The sequence below is a fragment of the Camelus dromedarius genome, chromosome 34, assembly GCF_036321535.1.
Source record: "Camelus dromedarius isolate mCamDro1 chromosome 34, mCamDro1.pat, whole genome shotgun sequence".
Lineage (NCBI taxonomy): Eukaryota > Metazoa > Chordata > Mammalia > Artiodactyla > Camelidae > Camelus > Camelus dromedarius.
This window is the reverse complement of record NC_087469.1, coordinates 898259-917732: the sequence shown is the minus strand read 5'-3', so window position 1 is coordinate 917732 and position 19474 is coordinate 898259. Positions and strand designations below refer to the sequence as shown.

Sequence of the window (19474 nt, the reverse complement as noted above, 5' to 3'; positions counted from 1 at the left end):
ATATTTTTTCATTTTCACCCGTTCTTCCAAAATTGCACATTTAATGTTATGCTGAAGATTTTAAAAATTATATAGAAGTATAAGTATACATTTTAAGCCCAACCAATATGTGTTTTTATCGTCACTTATCTCCATCCAGTATACAGAAATACGTAGCTTTACGAATCCTCTGCTATTTATGGGTATTTATACTTAAGCCAGTTTCTGTCCTGTTGTTGACAGTGTGCAGCATTATTAGGGAGAATTTCAAATACCTGGTGCTATATTTGGTATAAAAACTTAAGGGAGTTTAAGAATAGAAAGGGAAGAGAAAAAATACTGATGATTCAACCATGGAAAACTCAGACGACATAAGTAAAACATGGAAGTACTGAGCCAGCGTGAGTCAGGGCTCCGTCAGACCTAGTGCTTTGTGACAGGAATCGCCCCTGCTCTCTCTTGTTGGTGGAAAGGGGAGCTCTGTACAAATAACTGTAAGAGTCTGGCAGGAAGAAGAAGGAAATTTTCTCTAGTTTCTGTTTGGCTGCTCTTCCTCTGCTTAATCTGTGGTTCTCAGGTAATACTTTTCCTCCTCTGGGTAACTGTCGAACTCTGTCTCTGGGGGTTTGTTTTATAGGCAGGTTGGATTCCTTCTTGTTGACCTTTACCAAGGCATAGCAATCTGTTAGAATTCGGCATACTTGAACCTTCTTATTCCATGAGCTGAGTTTTATTGTAATAAAGCCTGGCGAGCACCAAAAGACAATATGCATATTGTTTGAGGGGTACTGTCATCTTTTTGTTTTGTTTTGTTTTAAGTTTTTACTGACGTGTAGTTGATTTACAGTGTTAGTTTTCAGGTGTCCAGCAAAGTTACTCAGTTATACATGTATAGACATATGTATGTTTTCTTTTCAGATTCTTCTCCATTATATGTTATTATAAGAAATTGAATATAGTTCCCTGTGCTGTGCAGTAGGTTCTTGTTGTTTATGTGTTTATATATAGTAATGTGTGTCTGTTAATCCCAACCCCGTCATCTTGGTATTGTGGCTATTGGCATAAGATATGGGAGAAAATAAATAAAAGTTAATAGCTAGTTAATGTATGTTACATAGGAAAGGGGGCTATTAATTGGGAGTTGTGCCACTATTGTTCTTAATGGGCCCTTAATACTTTTCCATCTTAAAATATATCAAAGGGATATTGCTACACGTCACTTCTAGCTCGGTTCCTTTTATTACACTTCAGATATTCATGCAGCTGTGGGATAGAAGACAGAAGCTGTTTAATACTAATTAGAAATCAAGCAAATTCCTATTAAGTATGATTAGCATGGCAGATGCTAACTTGTCAGAATTGTTGTGACATGAAGATTCATATCTTTATTCTCAGATGGACTGAGGGAGCCCTGATGATGGATGCTCACTTCATCAAAAATTCAAATGAGTAAATGTAAATGTGAGGTGGCTACTTCTGTTAGGTGAAATCTACTCAGACATTTCTGTTCTCTGTTGTAGAGACCGGGTTAGGAAGAAATATCCAGAGATAATTATTAGTGATTTACCATTCCTTAAGCTCCCTCATCCCTCCCTCAATCTATATGTGCACATTGCACATGCAGGTGCGCACTTGAGCGCTGTCTCTCCTGTCTCTCTCTCTTTCTGTCTCTTTGTCTCTGTCTCTGTCTATATATATATAAAACTAAACAGAAAAACTGCATACAAAACCAGAGAAAAGATGGGTGGTCCTAGCTCCCAGACACTTACCACAGAACAGACATACGTGTAAGGCATGTTAGGCCTCACCTGCTTGGAGAGATTAAAGGATGCTGCTAGCTGCCATCCAGTGTTGTCATTGCTGTAGAATGGTTTGGTTGTACTAAAAGGTTTAATTCAATAGCATTTTACAAATTTTGACTTCAGCACTTTATTCTTGATATGTGTAGATGAGGTATTTAGCAGAATAAAACTCAATAGCTTTAAAAAATGAAATAAATTATTTAACTTTTTTGGGGGAGGATTTTATTTTCTCATGGTACGAGCAATACATATTGAAAAGTATAAAGAAGCAGGAAAAAAAATAAGCTGCCCTCCCGCTGGCTGGGCCATCGCTGGGTAGTTTATACAGTAGTAGGAGATGCCTTAGGACCGCTTACTTGTCGCTCCCCGCAAATGACTAAATGTCTGTGTTGATGGGATAATCTCCATTTTTAAATGTGTGATATTACAAAGAGATCTAGATTTCTGAATAGTGATCAACTAGATGCCAATGAGGATCTCCCATTTCCAACAATGTTATTTTTATTCTAGTCATTTTGTTCTGTTCACTAATTTGAGTTCTGTTTGATACCTGTTAAGGCAATAAATGCTGCCCTGTAAATTATATAATCTGAACCTGTACGAGCTGTAAGTACTGATAATATCATGGGTCTTAGACTCTTTCACAATGCATATGAAATCTAATAACTTCATGACATTTAAACAAGATGTTATGAAATTGTTTCTCTGCCTGCTGCAGATTGGCTGTGATCGTAGTCAGAGCCTCGTGGACATCTGCAGAGAGAGGCGGCATCAGGCCGTGGTCTGCGACGCGCGGGCAGTGCCAGTCCGCAGTGGGTCTTGTGATGCCTGCGTCTCCATCGCTGTCATTCACCATTTTGCGACAGCAGTAAGTATGGTCTTTCTCGCTCCAAGAACCAAGTGGCAGGAAATGTTCATGGAGTTTACTGATTTGGACCCTATTTTAGCTTTTCCTTTCTTTCCATTCTCTTGTTGTCGTGCAGTTTACCCCCATTTCTTAAAGAACGCCTGTGGAATGGAGAGGAGCCACAGGGAGTCGTGCGTACTTGACCAGAGGTCTGACGAGACTCTGTGCTTTCATTGCTGCACATTTCTGCCTTTTTCCTACCCTGGCTCTTACTTGTTTTTGAATGCCTTGCTTACATCCCCAGAGTCGCAGAATTTTAGCTGTAAGAGACTAAGAAATCATCCGCTCCAAGCCTCTTGAGTGTGCTCTCTCTCCTCAGCCTCTGAGCTTCTTTATTTCTGTTTTCCATCTTGCTTTCTCAGCTCCCTCTCTCATTCCTGACATCTGAGTCTCATGTCCTCCCCCCCCCTTTTTTTTTAAATTGAAGTACCATCAGTTACAATGTGTCAGTTTCTGGTGTACAGCACCGTGTCCCAGTCATGCGCATAGATACGTATATTCGTTTTCATGTTCCATTCTATTGTTCTTCTTTTCCTATTCTTTTTTTTTTTTTTAAACTCAGATATGTAACTGATAGGAGAATGCAGTTGCCTTTAATCAGTCACCTAGGTTCCTAATTTTAAAATAAATGAATTTAATATTTTATATTTTTCTTATAGGGAAAAAATCTTATTTTTCCATGGTGTTACTGGTCCCTCCAGGATCTAAGCAATAACGTTATAGATCCCCCTGTGCCAGAGTCACTGGCAGTTTCAGTATTCTTTATGACCTAATTGAATTCAAAACCAAACCAAACCAAAAACCTTCTATGCCTTTCTGTTATTATCAGAAAGAAAAAAATGGTTTCCCGTTCTTCAACACTTTTTCCCCCTCAATCACAGAACAAAATTCTCCTTTATTTTTCTTTTCTGTTTTATGTATTTTGTTTGGTTTTCTGAGCCATCCATCTTCATTGAAAATAGTCCTATAGTCAGTGATACCTTCCTGTTTCCTCTCTGTGTCTCCTCCTGGTTGACAAATGGCAATATCTATATTTTTCCTTTCCTCCTTTTTCTAACCAGGAGCGTAGGGCAGCAGCTCTCCGAGAACTTGTTCGACTCCTGAGACCTGGTGGGAAGGCGCTCATCTATGTCTGGGCAATGGAGCAAGAACATGATAAGAAGAAGTCCAAGTACCTTAGAGAAAACAGAGTCAGCCCAGGGAGGGAGGAGCAGACCAGCAAGGAAACGTTGGCGCAGGAGGTGCCTGCGAAGCACACGCCTGACGTGGGCAGTCAGGACTCGGCACGTCCTGTCCCCTCCATCAGTGACTTTCAGGAGGGAGGCTGCGATTCAAGGAAAGCTACCAGTTCCAAGCTGCCTGTTCACACTAACAGGACTCCTTTTCATTCTCAAGACTTACTGGTTCCCTGGCACCTTACGGGAAATCCTGGTAAAGACAGGTCTGTTGAGCCACTTGGTGCGTTGGGATCCGGTGACCCGGGCGCTGTGTTTCATCGGTACTACCACGTGTTCCGTGAGGCAGAGCTGGAGGCTGCCTGCCGGACTCTGAGTGACGTCAGCGTACTGCAGAGCTACTATGACCAGGGGAACTGGTGCGTGATTCTACAAAAGGTCTGATTATCCCTATGGATGTACTGCATGCAGGGAAGAAATGCTCGGCTTTTCTAAAAAAGGAGGTTAAATTACCTGCATTTTTAGTTAAACTTGTGGAAAAGTATCAAAGGAGAGTGCCTGGGGGAGACTTGGAGGTAGAGTGCAGTTGGGAGGTGTTCAGTTTGCCTGGTACTGCTGACCCCACTCAGTCCACAGACGCAGGCTTCTGTCACAGGAGGGGCAGGCATGCTTTTTAAAGTGACTGAAGTAGTCTGTGAAATACCTGGGATCCTAGGGTAACAGTAGGAACATTTTGAAGATAAACTTTTGTTACAAAGTATTACTAAATGAACTAAATCATGTAAAACCTGAGTGAAGTAATTACATAACATTTTAACAAAGAAAAAATTCCTGTTCAGTAGAAAATTGTCTGAAGTTTCATCTGTGATTGTTAGCTCTGTAAACTCACAGATGAAAACCACTCTGTCCCTATACCTTACTAGCACGAGGCTTGGCACATGGTAGGTGCTCGGTAAAATTTTAAGGCAATTGTTTTTGTTTTTGTTTTTGGGTGAAGATAGATTTATTCAGAGAGATACACTGAAAGGCAAGAGAAAGGCCACGAGGCGTGGGGGTTGGGTGCTCAGATTAAAAGTAGGTACACACTCCGTAGACAGGGTGCGGGCCGTTTCCGAAGAGGGAGAGAGAGGGGGTGGCCTAAAATTTTAGTTGGATAACACCCATGCATTGGTAGGAACTTTCATCCAACAAGTACTTTTTGAACCTCTACTGTGTACCAGTTACTATTTTAAGTTCTGGGAGGGGAGCAGTGAACAAGAAAGAACAAAGTCCATGTCCTCATGGAGCTTATGTTCTAGAAGGAAAGGAATAAGCAAATAAATAGACATTTGTGATAAAAGCCATGGGAAAAAAATACGAAACAGGAGGAGGTTTCACTTGAGACCAAAAGGTTATTTTTAAAGGGCTGAAATAAGTCCTAATCCTGACTATAGTTATTACCAAGAGTTCATTGGCACTCCTAATGCATTGGTCTAGGTGCTAAAGGCAACCCAAATATGTTCGTTTAACTCCTTTATTTAAATAGCAAAAGTCAGAATTGTCAATTAGACCTAATTATACCCTGATAAAAGCTTCAGTCACATTATTGGGTATTTCGAGTTCTTTCATAGTTTGTTCCAGTTTAGTGCAATCAGGGGTTATGTTTACCTACATCTATGCCATAGTTGCCCAGTTCAGTTACCACTTAGGTCAGGTTTCCAGGAGGAAAAAATTATCATGCACAAGGGGAAGTGTTTTGGTTTATTCTTAATACTTTACTCTCAGCACGTATTGCTTTGTAGTAGAGATGCTTACGACTACTTAAAGAAAAGTTGCTCTCTGTGAGTGATAGCTGCCCAGACAAAGATTTATCCTGTTACTAAATGTTAGTGATGCTCATTGTCAGCATGAAGCTTTCAGAAACAGCAGTGCCCAGTAATAAGTCTTAGATGAGACACTGATGGCTTTTGCCGTGGAACTTCAGTATGGGGTTACAGTTGTTCCCTCTAGATGATTTGTAAGATTCATGATATGAGAAGAAGACATCATAGGGCTAAAAATAGTGTTATTTCTGATACAAATTCTAGAACTTTTCATCACAACTTGAAGTTCAATTCATACTAATACATTTTAAAATCTAGATGAAATAGATGATTTCCTTTTTTTATATTTAAAGAGTAAGCTAATTATTTTTAAATGTTTATATTTACAGAACAAAACTTTACACGTAAGGTACAAAATTTACATAGAGCTTTTTAAATATATGAGAGTATAGTCTTTCAAAGTTCTATTAGAAATCTAGAAAATTTAGAGAAAAAAGAAAGCTAGAAAAAAGAAAACAAAACCCCTGCTGTGGACCACAGACAGCCACAGGAGGCACGGTCAGATCTGCACCAGCCTGGTAGTGAGTGGCCTTTCTACCTCCCCGCACATCTGGAGTCTAAGATGTTCTTATAAGAATTCAAAGAGACTCAGTCTGCCTTTGTCTAACGTCTTCAGTCAGAAAGATTGCCTTGATACTTTCTGTTTCTTAAAACCTACCCTATCTTTTAAGACCCAACTCAAGTTTTCTCTTTTCATGAAGCTGCATCTAGAACACAATCTACTGAGATTTAATTTTTCCTGGTTTGTATTTGTAAAACAAACATACTGTATGATTCTGTAGCATCTTCCTTTGTACCTAAAAAATAATTTACTTACTTAAAAAATTGAGGTAGAGTTGATCTAGAATCTTATATTAGCCTCACGTGTACACATAATGGTTCAAAATTTTTATAGATTCTTCTCCACTTCTAGTTATACTTGCTTCAGACAGTGGGTAGAGTTTCATAAACTGAAAGAACACTATGCATAAAACTTCTTTCACCCAACTTGTAAAAGGCACATGCATTTGACTATGTGAGAAGTAAGCCTTCCGTGCAATCTGAAAGGCTTTCACTCCGGTCTGCCCTGATCAGAGGGAGCTTAGTGCAACTTTAGAAGACCAGTGGAAATAGCAGTGTTACAGGTCTCTCAAACAATACACTGGCTCTCCCATAAGTAAGTCCCACTGGCCTGCAAAGTCAAATGTTCTGGGGGTTCATTTTCTTGGTGGAGTACCCCTGGTGGGGTTGTTTGATATGGGGCTCAGAACCCTCACTCTTTGGGGAGAATCTCTCCAATTGTAATTATCCCCCCATTAATAGGTTGGCCACTTGTGGGTATGAGTCTTGGCTATACTGTGTTTCTGCTCCTCCTACCCATCTTGTTGTTGTTCCTTCTTTATATCTTTAGTTGTAGAAGATATTTTTTGCTAGATTTGGTCTTTCTCATCAATATTTCTCTGTAAATAGTTGTAATTTTGGTGTCCCTGTGGGAAGACATAAGCTCAAGTTCTTCTAATCTTGGCCATGAGGGGAATTTCCTTCTGTTGGTGGGAATGTAGTTTGGTGCAGCCATTATGGAGATTCCTCAAAAAAAAACTAAAAATAGACTTACCATATGATCCAGCAATTCCACTCCTGGGCATCGATTTGGAGGGAACGCTAATTGGAAAAGACACCTGTACTCCAGTGTTCACAGCAGCACTATTTACAACAGCCAAGACATGGAAACAACCTAAATGTCCATTGACAGGTAACTGGATAGAGAAGCTGTGGTATATTTATACAATGGAATAATACTCAGCTATAAAAAAGAATAAAATAATGCCATTTGCAGCCACATGATTGGACCTGGAGACTGTCATTCTAAGTGAAGTAAGCCAGAAAGAGAAAGAAAAATACCGTATGATACCACTCATATGTGAAATCGTAAAAAAAAAAAAAAAAGAGAGAGAGAGAGACAAATGAACTTATTTACAAAACAGAAACAGCCTCACAGACATAGAAAACAAACTTATGGTTACCAGAGGGAAAGGAGGTGGGAAGGGATAAATTGGGAGATCGAGATTTGCAGATACTAACTACTGTATATAAAATAGATAAACAACAAGTTTCTACTGCATAGCACAGGGAACTATATTCAATATCTCATAGTAACCTATAATGAAAAGGAATACAAAAATGAATATATGTATGTATACGTATGACTGAAACATTACGGTGTACACCAGAAATTGATACAACATTGTAAACTGACTACACTTCAATAAAAAAGTTCAGTCAGATAAAAAAAGATCTTAGTTTCAAAATGTAGTCCTCCTTCCTGTATTGCAGTACTCCTTTTTTTTTTTTTTTTTTGCAGGGGAGGGAGGGAGGTAGGTTTATTTATTTATTTAATGGAGGGACAGGGGATTGAACCCAGGACCTCCTGCGTACTGAGCACATGCTCTACCACTGAGCTATCCCCTCCCCTACTGCAGTAGTCTTACTGAAAAAAGTCTTTCCTTACCTAAGTCTGAATTTGTTTTTTATTTGATAGTTTCTAAATACCATTTTAAACTAAAATATACCAGGGATTCTTGGAAAATGGGCTGATTCCAAGGCTCAGGCAAAGAAAGGACAAGATGAACCTCGGTCATCTTTTTGTACCAGAAAGTAAGGAAATGCTCAAAAGAATATGGAGGCATGTGAAAAGGTCACAGACACCAGGTTGGGGCTCTCACTGGCCAAACCAGAGCATCAGAATAAATTCTAATAATACATTATTATTCCACTGCATAACAACACGAATCTACTGAATAGAAATTGAAACCATGAGTCCATTCTAATACAAAAACAAATGAGTAATTTGCAAGTTTGATGATAAATTTGTGTAATTTCTGTTGGGCTGCACCCTACGGGCCTGCAAGCCCTGAAACTGCCCATTCTCAAGACTGAAGAAAGAGCCTGAATTCAGCGACAAAGACATCACTGGTTTAATGAATAGAGGATCTTACAAAAGCAAAAGGGTCTTGGAGTGACAGCCCACAGCGGACGGCAGATGGCAGGCAGGACATGGCAGCAGTCTTTGCTACCTGAGGGAGAGGGAGGTTCCCAGTTACCAGGGGAATGGACATCAGGTTGGCTCATTGGTTACCAGGGAAACCAGTAGAGGAGCATGCCTGTCACTACTTCTTTGATAAACTATCATAGTAGAGAGAGTTCTGATCTAAAGATTAGAACAATCATTAGCTGGGGCCGGGGTAAGCAAGTAGGTATTTACTGATTAAGCTCTATGATTAAGAGGGAAGGTCAGTCAAATGAGTAGGGTGTGGGTGCAGCAGGGACTGGTTGAGCAGGGGATGTACAGATAGCAAGACAATAGCCATCTGGGGTGACCTGATCATGTAGTTTCAAAGATCTGTCTCACAAAATACTTCCTAATTACAAAGTCATACTTCTGTGACAGTTCTGCCCAAGATGCCTAACCTGAGTCTAACCACAAAGAAACCTCACACAAATCTACGCTGAGCGTCATTCTATAACAAAACTGTTCTGGAATTGTCGTGGCTCTTCTGTAGTTAGTTGCGGCCATGTGACCTACTTCTGGTTGGTAAGATTTAAAGGGAAGAAACTGGACTAGGCTTTAGGAAAGTGATCATTTTCCTAATAAAAATGGGGTAGACTTAGCTGGCTTCCACTTTTTGCCCTTTGTTCTCCCCCTTTATTCCTATGTTTTAATGGATGCAATGCACAAATGTGAAAGAATGGAACACACTCATTGGGACTATGAAGACTTAAGTCACAGAGTAAGTGTTGCAAAGGAGAAACAACTTGGTTCCTTTGTTACTGGGCAGAAAGAATTCAGAGACGAGACACGGAGGTCAAGAAGGCATAGTGAGGATTTATTAAGCAAAAGTACACTCTCAGAAGGAAAAGCAGGTAGGATTAGGTGAGTAGGGGCCTTGAGTTTCTTTGGCAAGCTGGTTATACGGGTTGTGAAAATGGGTGGACTATTGATTGAGGAGGGAGGGGTTTTGGTCATATTTCCTGATTTTCATCACAGCTGCTCCTTCCCAAACGGAGGAGGGATTTGTATCCTTATTTAGTCTGGATTGGACGTGTCAAGGCGTCAGTGCATGATGGGTACTTCTTATTTGCAAAGTTAATTTCATTGTAATGAGGACATAATGAGCAAAAGGTTACATTCCAGAGATTCCTGCCTTTTCCCACCTTTTTCTTTGTCTGCCTCTAGGACCCCTCTTGCCACAAGATGCATGGTTTCCTGCCATCTGGTCCATGTCCCCCTTTCTTGGCTCATATCTTGCTAACTGCCAGCTTTAACACCTGGCTCCTTATTACATTACCTTTTGTTTGATTAAACCATGGATTTCTATTAGGTGTGGCCAAATGCAAAATAGTAAAAACAACTTACTTTACCTTATTTTTCTATATCAAGCTTGTCCAGTTCCCCTTCCTGATCCCAACACTTTTTGTTGTATATTTTATAGGTATCGCATTATATTTACAAATAAATTTATGTACAATTGATTTCTTTATGATGTTGAACCTTCTTCAAGTGTATGGTGTGCCTCTCCACTTGTTCTAGTCTTTTTTGTGCCTTAAGTGGGATTTAAAAGGTTTTATTACACAATTTTGCATGTTTCTGCTATAATCACCTTTTTTTTTCTTCTCCATAACTGATGCGAGGGGTGAACAGATGTTTTTCTGAATTTCAAGAGAATCTGAAAGAGTTTAATGATATTTGGATTAATTATGACAAAAACCAGTCAAGTCACAGTGAGTTAAATATTTCAAGGTCAATTCATAAATTAAAATTGACTTTTTTTGTAACAAAAATGCAATGAATACATTCTATTTTGTATATCAAAATAAACACTACATCCTCAAAGTTAAGATTTTCACTGGCTGGTGGAGTAGAAACTCCTGGGTAATCTTGGCAAACACAAATTCAGTTTCATGAAACCTGAAATGAAAGAGTATTTACCTCAACCTGGTTTATGTTAACTATTTTTAATGTTTTAAAAGTATATAGTTTATAGTTATTATCAAGGTCTTCTTTATCTTTGTGATTATAAATAAGCTCAGTGTTTTATATTCTGAAAGAAGTTGATTAATACTTCAGAATGTCTTATTCTTCACGGAACTTAAATTTTATGTTTGGCAAACCACAACAAATCATACAATTAGGTAAGTGCATACTGTAATGAAGAATGCTTGGATGTATAACTACGAACAAGTAAGATGAGGTCAGAAAAAATGTGACAGTTTAAATAAGCACGTATAAATTATGAAGTGCAATGCAAAATTCACATGGCTTTTTCGTATACTGTAACTAAAGTCCATCAAAGCAAAACACTGACTTCTCAAACAACTTTGCCCTACTGCTAGCTTGCATTGCTCTTCTGGCCAGCCTCCCTTCAGCCCATTTCTCCAGCACAGGAAAACTCTGGCGGAAAGGGCACTTTGGTGGAAATCTCTAAGAGCTGCGGACTTCACCAATCTGAGTGCCTAATTTACTGTGGTGATTTTTAAGAGGAGATAACTGAGAAGCCGTCAGTGTCGTGCAAAGCGCGTAATAAATGTACGCTGACACTAATCCTGCTGACGGTAATCCAAATATGCCAAGGAGAGCAACTCCTCAGCTTAACTTCATGTCTCCTTTAAAACTAGGAAGTAGACACATCATCAGACTAGTAAGCGTCAGATCCGCACATGCTCCGTTGGTGGAGCAGCGTCACCCTCCCCCAATTCGGAAGTCCCGGTTTGTTTACTTAATTACGACAGTCGTAAACTGAGAGTGTTTGCGACGGCTTCCTAGCTTTACGTAGCTTTACGACGACAACTATGGCGGCTGCCAGTGGTAGATTTGAAAGTGCGAAGAGCATCGAAGAGCGGAAAGAACGGACCCGGATTGCCAGAGCCGAGGTGTTGCGACAGGTACCTCAGTTTGGGGGCTTTTGGAGCCATTTAGAATCGAGAGAGTGGAGGCTTTCTGGAGGCCAGGCCTATGTCTCTCCTGCCTCCCCACCCCCTCTCCTTTCACTCCCTGTCTCCCCTTAACCTGGGGGTGTTGGGGTCGATGTCTCGCTTTGGGCTGCCCGCAAACTCTTGGGTATCTTCTGCCGCCTAGATGTTCTGGCAGGCTCCAGTTGCGCATATTCTTTTCAGGAAGACTAGTTTCTTCCCTCTGTTTTTTCATATCTTTTAAATCATCCATTCTTGACATTTCTATCACCTGGGCTGCTCACTTTCGAGGGACTCCGCCACTTATAACGACTATCCCTGCATAATTTACAGCCTCATTCCTCTCTCTTGCTGTATCCGAAATGAAAATTTCCGTTTTCAGGAACACATGTAAGGCGCATAGAATAGACTGTTTTGCTGTTTCATTCTTTTTTTTCTTTCTTCCTTTTCTTTTCTTTTCTTTTTTTTTCTTTTTTCTTTTTTTTTTTTTTTTTTTTTACTATTTGTATTAATTATCGGCTTATTGTAAACCCTTTTTGAGACAAGAGACCCAGGAAATTTAGCTCCTCAAAAATGGCTGAGAAACATTGTATTTTACAATAAGATTTAGATGCGTAGACATAACATAAAGGTTGGAGGAAGTAATTATCTGACAAGATGCGAGAAGTTGGCAATGAAGGGGAAAAGTTGTAGTTGGAGAGCAATATATGGTGCAGCAAGTGAGGGTTATTTTATTTGTTTTAAGATGGTGGAATTTAAAGTGAGTTTAAATGAAGATGAAGGAGCAGGTAGAGGAGACAGGAAGAAGGTATAATGACTACAGTCAGATTTTACAGAGGAAGACAGGTGAAAGGTTGGCATGTAATGTATATGTATAATAAATATCCTTCATCCTGCCTCTGATATTTCAGGCAGTTTTTGGAGAGAATAAGCTATGATAAATTTTATAGTAGAGCTATGTACAGAATTTTGAGAAGGACCAAACCCAGCTTTGAAATTTGGGGAGAGAATGAAAAGGCAGGAGCAACTTCCTAGGAAGATCTTATTTTTTTTTGTTGTTGAAAGGTGAATAAAAATTAGCAATCGGATCATTTGTTTTTAGAAAGGTGATTTTTTTTCCTTAAGCATTTTTGGGAGTGTGGATAGAGGAGTATGGGTATTGCAGATTGAAGGTGTGGAGGTGAGTCTCCTAACAGTTACAGAAGTATCAGGCAGTATCAGTGGGATAGTGAAGGGAAAAGAGATTCAAGTCACATCTGAGGTGGGGAGCTTAGGGAGAAGAAAGAGTCTACAGTTGGTCCTAGGATTCTGTCCTTGATTGGTGACTCATTTCACTAGAGATTAATAATTGGTAATGCAGCTGGTAATGTGGAAGGAGAGGTTTTTTTTTTAATTTTTTTTTTTAAAGAGACTTTCATTATTTTAAAATCTATTTATTTATTTATTTTTGGTTGGTTTTGGGGGGGGTATTAGGTTTTAATTTATTTATTTTAGTGGAGGTAGTGAGGACTGAACCCAGGACCTTGTGCCTGCCAAGCATGCAGTCAACCACTGAGCTGTATCCACTCCTTAATCTTTCTTATGCTTAGTAGAAACCAGTTTCTGGTGAGAGGCAGTTTATTTATAAGCCTTATATGAAAGTAGAATTTTTTTTTTGCTTTTTTGTGGAAAGCAGGTGGATCATTTGTTAATTTCTCTTTTTCTACTGCTTTAGGCTAAAGCCAATTATGAAAGGGAAGAAAGGCGTAAAGAACTTAAACGACTTCGGGGTGAGGATACGTGGATGCTCCCTGATGTGAATGAGCGAGTTGAACAAATCTCACAGGTGAATACTAACCAGTTTACTCCATGTAAGCTTATCTGTCTTTTTTTTTTGGTGCCTTTCTTCAAGTTAATATTGGAGCAGTAACTTTATAGACTATTTTCCCAAGATATAGAATGAATATCACATACTTGGCATTACTGAATATTTTATCTTTCTAGCAAAAATACTGTGTTTTAATATTTTGCACATTATGACATTGGAAAGATTTTGTTACTTGAGTTGGCTCATAGAAAGCTTCAAATTTCCAGCCCACTTGTAGCAAGCCTATGGATCTTGAATGTTATGTGGTTTTTTTTAAAAACAATTTTATTGAAGTGTGGTTGATTTACAATGTTGTGTTAGTTTCTTTTTTAAAAAATTGTTTATTGAAGAAGTTATGCATTTTAAGCTTACTGTGATGCTTTTGTTTTTCTTTTTTGGCGGGAGAGGGTCTCAATCTTTGTTTTCTCTCCCCATAATTTTTGCTTTCTTCTTATATTTTATGTGGCTAATAATCTTATATAAATGCTTATGAGGCATTATAGGAGATACACGCACATACACACATGTATGTGTGTATATATGTGTTTATTTGGTTGTCAGTGTATCTATGAATAAATTAAAACTAAAACTTTCCTCATACTTTTCCAAGAAATCTTAGCTGTATGATTTATTAGTAGTGCATATACTATAGAAGAATGTTAAAGTTTCTTAGAAGATTTTATTTATTTAGTCATATTCCTTGTCTCCTTTCATGAAAGATTTAAAGTTTTTTGAAACATAGATCTTTCTTTTCCTCAAAATACTTCTTTAAAAGTAAGCTAAAACTAAATTCCTTTCTTACCACTTCAAAATGATTATTTATAGGAACATTCTGTGAAGAAAAAGAAGAAAAAAGACAAGCATTCAAAAAAAGTAAAGAAAGAGAAGAAAAAAAAGAGCAAGAAACAAAAGTATGAAAAAAACAATGAGTCAACTGACAGTTCATCAGTAAGTATGTCCCTAAATCAAAGCAGCTCCTTGAAAAAAATTGTAGTTAAAGGAAAAACATATGAACCTACAATATATGAGAACTTAGACAATATTAGTAGTTAGAATATGAAAATGCCTGGGAGATACCTACTTGGAGATGTCCAGAAAGTAGTAGAAATAGGGATCTTAGGTTACAGAGAAAGGTAAGAGGGTGGAGCTGCGGTTTGAGAATCATCGCTCCTTTGAAGCAATTAGAATGGATGGATTGCTTAGGGAAGCTGAAAAGAAAGAAGAGCCAACAATGAGCAGCCAGACAGGAAGTGAAGGATGTTGGGTAGAAGCGGTTGGAAAATAAGAAGGAGAAGCAGGAAAGGGCGGCTCTGTAAAACCAGGGGAGAGAGTGCCAAGGCGTTTGAGAGTCTGTTACCTCTGCGTTTTGATAGAAATTAACATTTAAGTCTTTAAATAGGTTGCATTTATATATTTATCTTTGGGGCAAAAAGGAAGAAAATCCTGGGTCTGCTTTGTCTTTAGCCAGGTCTGAGATGAGAGGACTCACAGAGGAAAGCAGGCCAAACCCTCATGCTTATTTTTGGAGGAAAAAGGTATATTATGCTGAGTGAGTGATGAGCTAGAGAAGTTTAGGGATAATTGGACTCGGTATGATCTTCAGAGGATTATAGTCTCAGTTGAACTGTCAAATTTCACAGTCCGGCACTTCTGTATTTTCAGAAATTAAATTTTTGACAGTATACCCTGAGGTGATAATTGTCACGTGAAAGCCTATCTTGTATGAGAATGCAGTGTCTTAATTCATAGTGGGAAGTACAGCTGGATAGTCTTGTTGGATAGCCAGCATATTTTGTAATGGTAGGAATATTATATAGAAAAAAATTCTTTTCGACTGTAACTCAGGGTAAAGGGAGTTAGTACCTCCATCTTCTCTTCACTTTAAGATTTTCTACTTCCACAGTTGTGGGTTTGAGTTGCTGATCCCGTTGTGAATCAGATAAAAGTAAGTGATCTTTTTTCCAAAAAGCAATTTATGTACAGAGTTGTTTATTTCAGTGGAGTTTGTGAAACTCCCAGGAGTTTATTACACAAGGATCACAGATTAAGAATCCCCAACCCATGGGGATACATATCTGCCAGGGTGGCTAAACATTTATGTCATTTGATTAAGGTCACATTCTTCCCTTTATAAGAGACACAGTGTCCTGTTCTTTTGTTGTTGTTGTTTTTGAATATACATACGTCTTTTTGTTGCAACATACAGCATGTACATTTATACAGACCTATCAAGTTGTATAGCATGTATCTTAGAGAGAGTGGCTTGAAAGAATGCTCAGTGCCACATCACATTGGGGTTGATCGAAGAAGGAAAGAGAGGCTTATGCTGACAGTGAAGGGAAGGAAGGGCAGAAGGAGAGCTCGGGGCAACAGGCTGGTTGGGAGGTCTTTCTGAGAAAATATTTTTAGGGAGAGAGGGATAAACAGTATTGAGGAGAATGCTAAGTTTGCGTGAGCAAGGTCCCAGGGGTAGGGGTAAGCTCAGATCAGGAGGAGGAGCAACTTCTCTTCTGACCTAGGAGGAAAGTAGTAAACATGTATCCAAATACAGATAAATAAGGAGGAGGTAGTAGGCAAATGAAGGGGACCAGATTATTGATGATGTTTCTGCTTGATGTTCTCTGTTTCCTTTTTGAAGTAGAAGGTAAAATCATCATCGGAGAAGACAGTTTGGGAGCAGAAGTAGGATAGAAGGATTGAGGAAATAGTGTGGATTTGAAGCAACTTTGCTTAGGTAATAAAAGAAGCAAATGAATTGCTGGGAAGCGTTGAGGATCCATGTGGGGTTGAAAGGTGTATCTCGACTTTGTCAAGGTCTCTATTTTTTTCTGTTAACTTTTAAAATTAACTTTACTGAGGTATAATTTATATTATAATAAAATACTCCTATACTAAGTATACTATTTAATGAATACATCTGTTTAACCCTGTCCGTTAAGATATAGAACATTACAGGGAGGTGGGTAGAGCTCACTGGTAGAGCGCGTGCTTCGCATGCACGGGGTCCTGGATTCAATCCCCAGTACCTCCATTAAAAAAAGAAAAAAAAAGGTACAGAACATTTCCATTCCCCATAAAGTTCCTCAACGCTCTTTGCAGTCAGTCCCACCTCTCCCTCCCTCCTCCTCCACCATGGGATTAGGCAGCCATGGATCTGCTTTGGCACACTGTAGAATAGTTTTCCCTGTTCTTGAATTTCATATGAATATTCATGTGCAGTTGACCCTTGAACAACATGGGTTTGGATTGCACAAGTCCACTTACACATGAATCTTTTTCAAGATACACATACTACAGTGCTACACGATCCACACTTCATTGGTTGAATCTGCCCGTGTGGAACCATGGATATGAATGGCTGATTGTAAAGTTATGTGTGGATTTTCCACTGAGCAGAGGGTCAACACCTGTAACCCCACATTGTTCAAGGACTGACTGTATTGTGGTCTTTTTGTTTTGGGCTCCTTTGGCTTGACACAATGTTTTTTCAACTCAGATAACTGCATGTATCACTTTTTTTAAATTGCTATTTTCCAGTGTGTGAATATTCCACAGTTTGCTGATCTGTTTTATTTGTTCAAAGTCCTTTGGGTTGTTTTTTAGTTTGGGGCTAATGTGAATAAAGCTACTGTGAATGTTTATGTACAAACCTTTTTTGTGCCCATGCTTTTATTTCTCTTGGAAAAATGCCATTTTTTCCAAAGTGATTGGACCATTTTACACTCCTACTAGCAGTATATGAGAGTTCCAGTTACATACTTGCCAGCGTGTGTGTGGTAATATTTCATCTGGTATTTCTCTGAAGATGAGTGATGTAGAGCATTATTTTAAGTCTTTATTGGCCAGTCTGTTTTCTTTTATGAAATTCAACTTATCACTTTTTTTTTTTACTGTTAATTTTTCTTAGTTAATGTTTTTGGTGTCTTAATTATTGCACATCTCAAAGTTATGAAGATTTTCTCCTGTGTTTTTTTCCTGATTTCTGTGTTTTTCCGTGCTTTGTAGCGTTCACTTTTTTGTTTATTAGTGATTCATTTTGAGTTAATTTTTGTTTATGTTATGTAGTATGTCAAAGTTTAGTTTTTTTCCATATAGATTTCCACTTGTTCCAGCATCATTTATTGAGAAGGCTGGCCTTTCTCTATTGAGTTCCTTAGGCTCCTTTGTTTTTAAATACAATTGAGTGTGTATATTTGTGAGATAATTTCCATTGACTTGCATGTCTCTCCTTGGCCAGTAAATACAGCGACCTAATTACTGCAGTTTTAGGGTGAGTTTTGGAATCAGGTAGTATAAGTTCTATGATTTTGTTCTTTTTGAAAATTGTTTTGGCTACTCTAAGTTCTTTGCATTTTTAAAATAAATTTGAGAATCACCCTATCACTTTCAACAAAAATGTCTGCTGATATTTTGATTGGAATTGCATTGGGTCAATAAATCAATTTTGAGCTAATTAATATCTTTAAATAGTGAGTCTTCCAACCCATCATGTTTGTGGTGTATCTCTCCATTTCTTTAAGTCTTCTTTAATTTCTCTCACAGTGTTCTGGAATTTTCAATGTAGAGGGCTTACATATTTTTGTTATATTCTTTCTATTTTATTTTTTGGGGTGCTATTGTAAATAGAATTTAAAAATTTATTTTCCGTGTATTTACAGCTAATGTATACTTTACAGTGGATTTTTGTATATTTACCTTGTATGTGATCACCTTGCTAAATTCATGACTACTAGCATTAGTAGCTTTTTTGGGTTGATCTCTCAGTACATGGTTATGTTGTATGTGAATAAAGACACTCTTACTTTTTTCTTTCCAATCTCTATGCCTTTATCTTATTTGTCAATTTTTAGTTTTATTTCACTAGCTAGGGTAATACAGTGTTGAAAGAAGTGGTGAGAGTGGACATCCTTACCTTGTTCCTTAAGTGGAAAGCGTTTATCTTTCACCTTTAAGAACAATGTTAGCTGTAGGTTTTTCATGTATGCCCTTTTAGATTGAATACATTCTCCTCTTTTAATTTTTTTCTGAGTTGGTGTCATCAGTAAGTATTGGATTTTGCCAAATACTTTTTCTGCATCTGTTAAGATGATCATATGATTTTTATTCTCCTTTATTGTGTTAATGTGGTGAATTACATTGGTTGATTTTTGAATGTTACACCAACCTGAATTCCTAGGATAAACACCCCATTTGGTCATTTTTGTTTATTTGTTTATAAAATATTTTATTTATACAAACACACACACACACACATTTATTATATTTTTTTTCTGACTTGATTTGCTCACAATTTGTTGACAATTTTTGCATCTATGGTTATGAGGGATATTGGGTTTTGGTGTAAAGGTAATGCTGTCTTCATATGTGAATTAGGAAATAGTCCCTCTTCTATTTTGTAGAAGAGTTTGTGCAATATTGGTGTCATTTCTTCCTTAAATGATTGTTAAAATTTACTGGTGAAACTATTTGGGCCTGAAGTTTTCTTTGTGGGATGCTTTAAGCAAAATTTAATTCCTTTAGTATCTGGATTAAATATTTTCTCTTTATTCTTGAATTAGTTTTGGTAGTTTAGGTTTGCAAGGTATTTGTTTATGTCGTCTAGATTGTTGAATTTATTGTCATAATATTGTTTGTAATATTCCCTTATTTTCCTTTTAATGTCTCTTAAATCTGTAGCTACGTCCTCTTTCATTTCTGATTTTGGCAATTTCTATTTTCTCTTTGTTTCCTCAGTCATAGCTTTAGTTTTATCAATTTTATTAATCTTTTCAAAGAGTTACCTTTTGGTTTCATTGATGTTTTTCATTGATAGCTTCCTAAAGTAGATGCATAGGTCTTTGACTCTCTTATTTTCTAAAGAGTATTTAATCTGTAAATTTTTCTCCAAGCGCTGTTGTATGCTCATTTAATTTCGATGTGTTGTATTTTCATTTTCATTCTTTTCTAGTTGATTTTGT

The 19474-nt window shown here is 37.9% G+C and overlaps 2 protein-coding genes across 7 annotated transcripts in view; both read left to right on the top strand.

The window, feature by feature from the left end:
* The window catches only part of ALKBH8 (alkB homolog 8, tRNA methyltransferase), a 128834-nt gene extending 121142 nt beyond the window's left edge, over positions 1–7692 (top strand). For all 4 annotated transcript variants that reach the window (XM_064482006.1, XM_064482008.1, XM_064482005.1 and 1 more), the window contains 2 exons: positions 2500–2649; positions 3750–7692. In XM_064482006.1, coding sequence (XP_064338076.1) covers positions 2500–2649; positions 3750–4307 — 708 coding nt within the window. In that variant the 3' untranslated portion in view covers positions 4308–7692. The remainder of the gene's footprint in view (positions 1–2499; positions 2650–3749) is intronic.
* Positions 7693–11497: 3805 nt separating this feature from the next.
* The window catches only part of CWF19L2 (CWF19 like cell cycle control factor 2), a 100825-nt gene continuing 92848 nt past the window's right edge, over positions 11498–19474 (top strand). For 2 of the 3 annotated variants that reach the window (XM_064482004.1, XM_064482003.1), the window contains exons 1-3: positions 11499–11644; positions 13386–13496; positions 14343–14465. In XM_064482004.1, coding sequence (XP_064338074.1) covers positions 11552–11644; positions 13386–13496; positions 14343–14465 — 327 coding nt within the window. In that variant the 5' untranslated portion in view covers positions 11499–11551. Of the gene's footprint in view, positions 11645–13385; positions 13497–14342; positions 14466–19474 lie in introns of all 3 variants that reach the window. The other variant, XM_031443778.2, reaches the window with a different exon arrangement.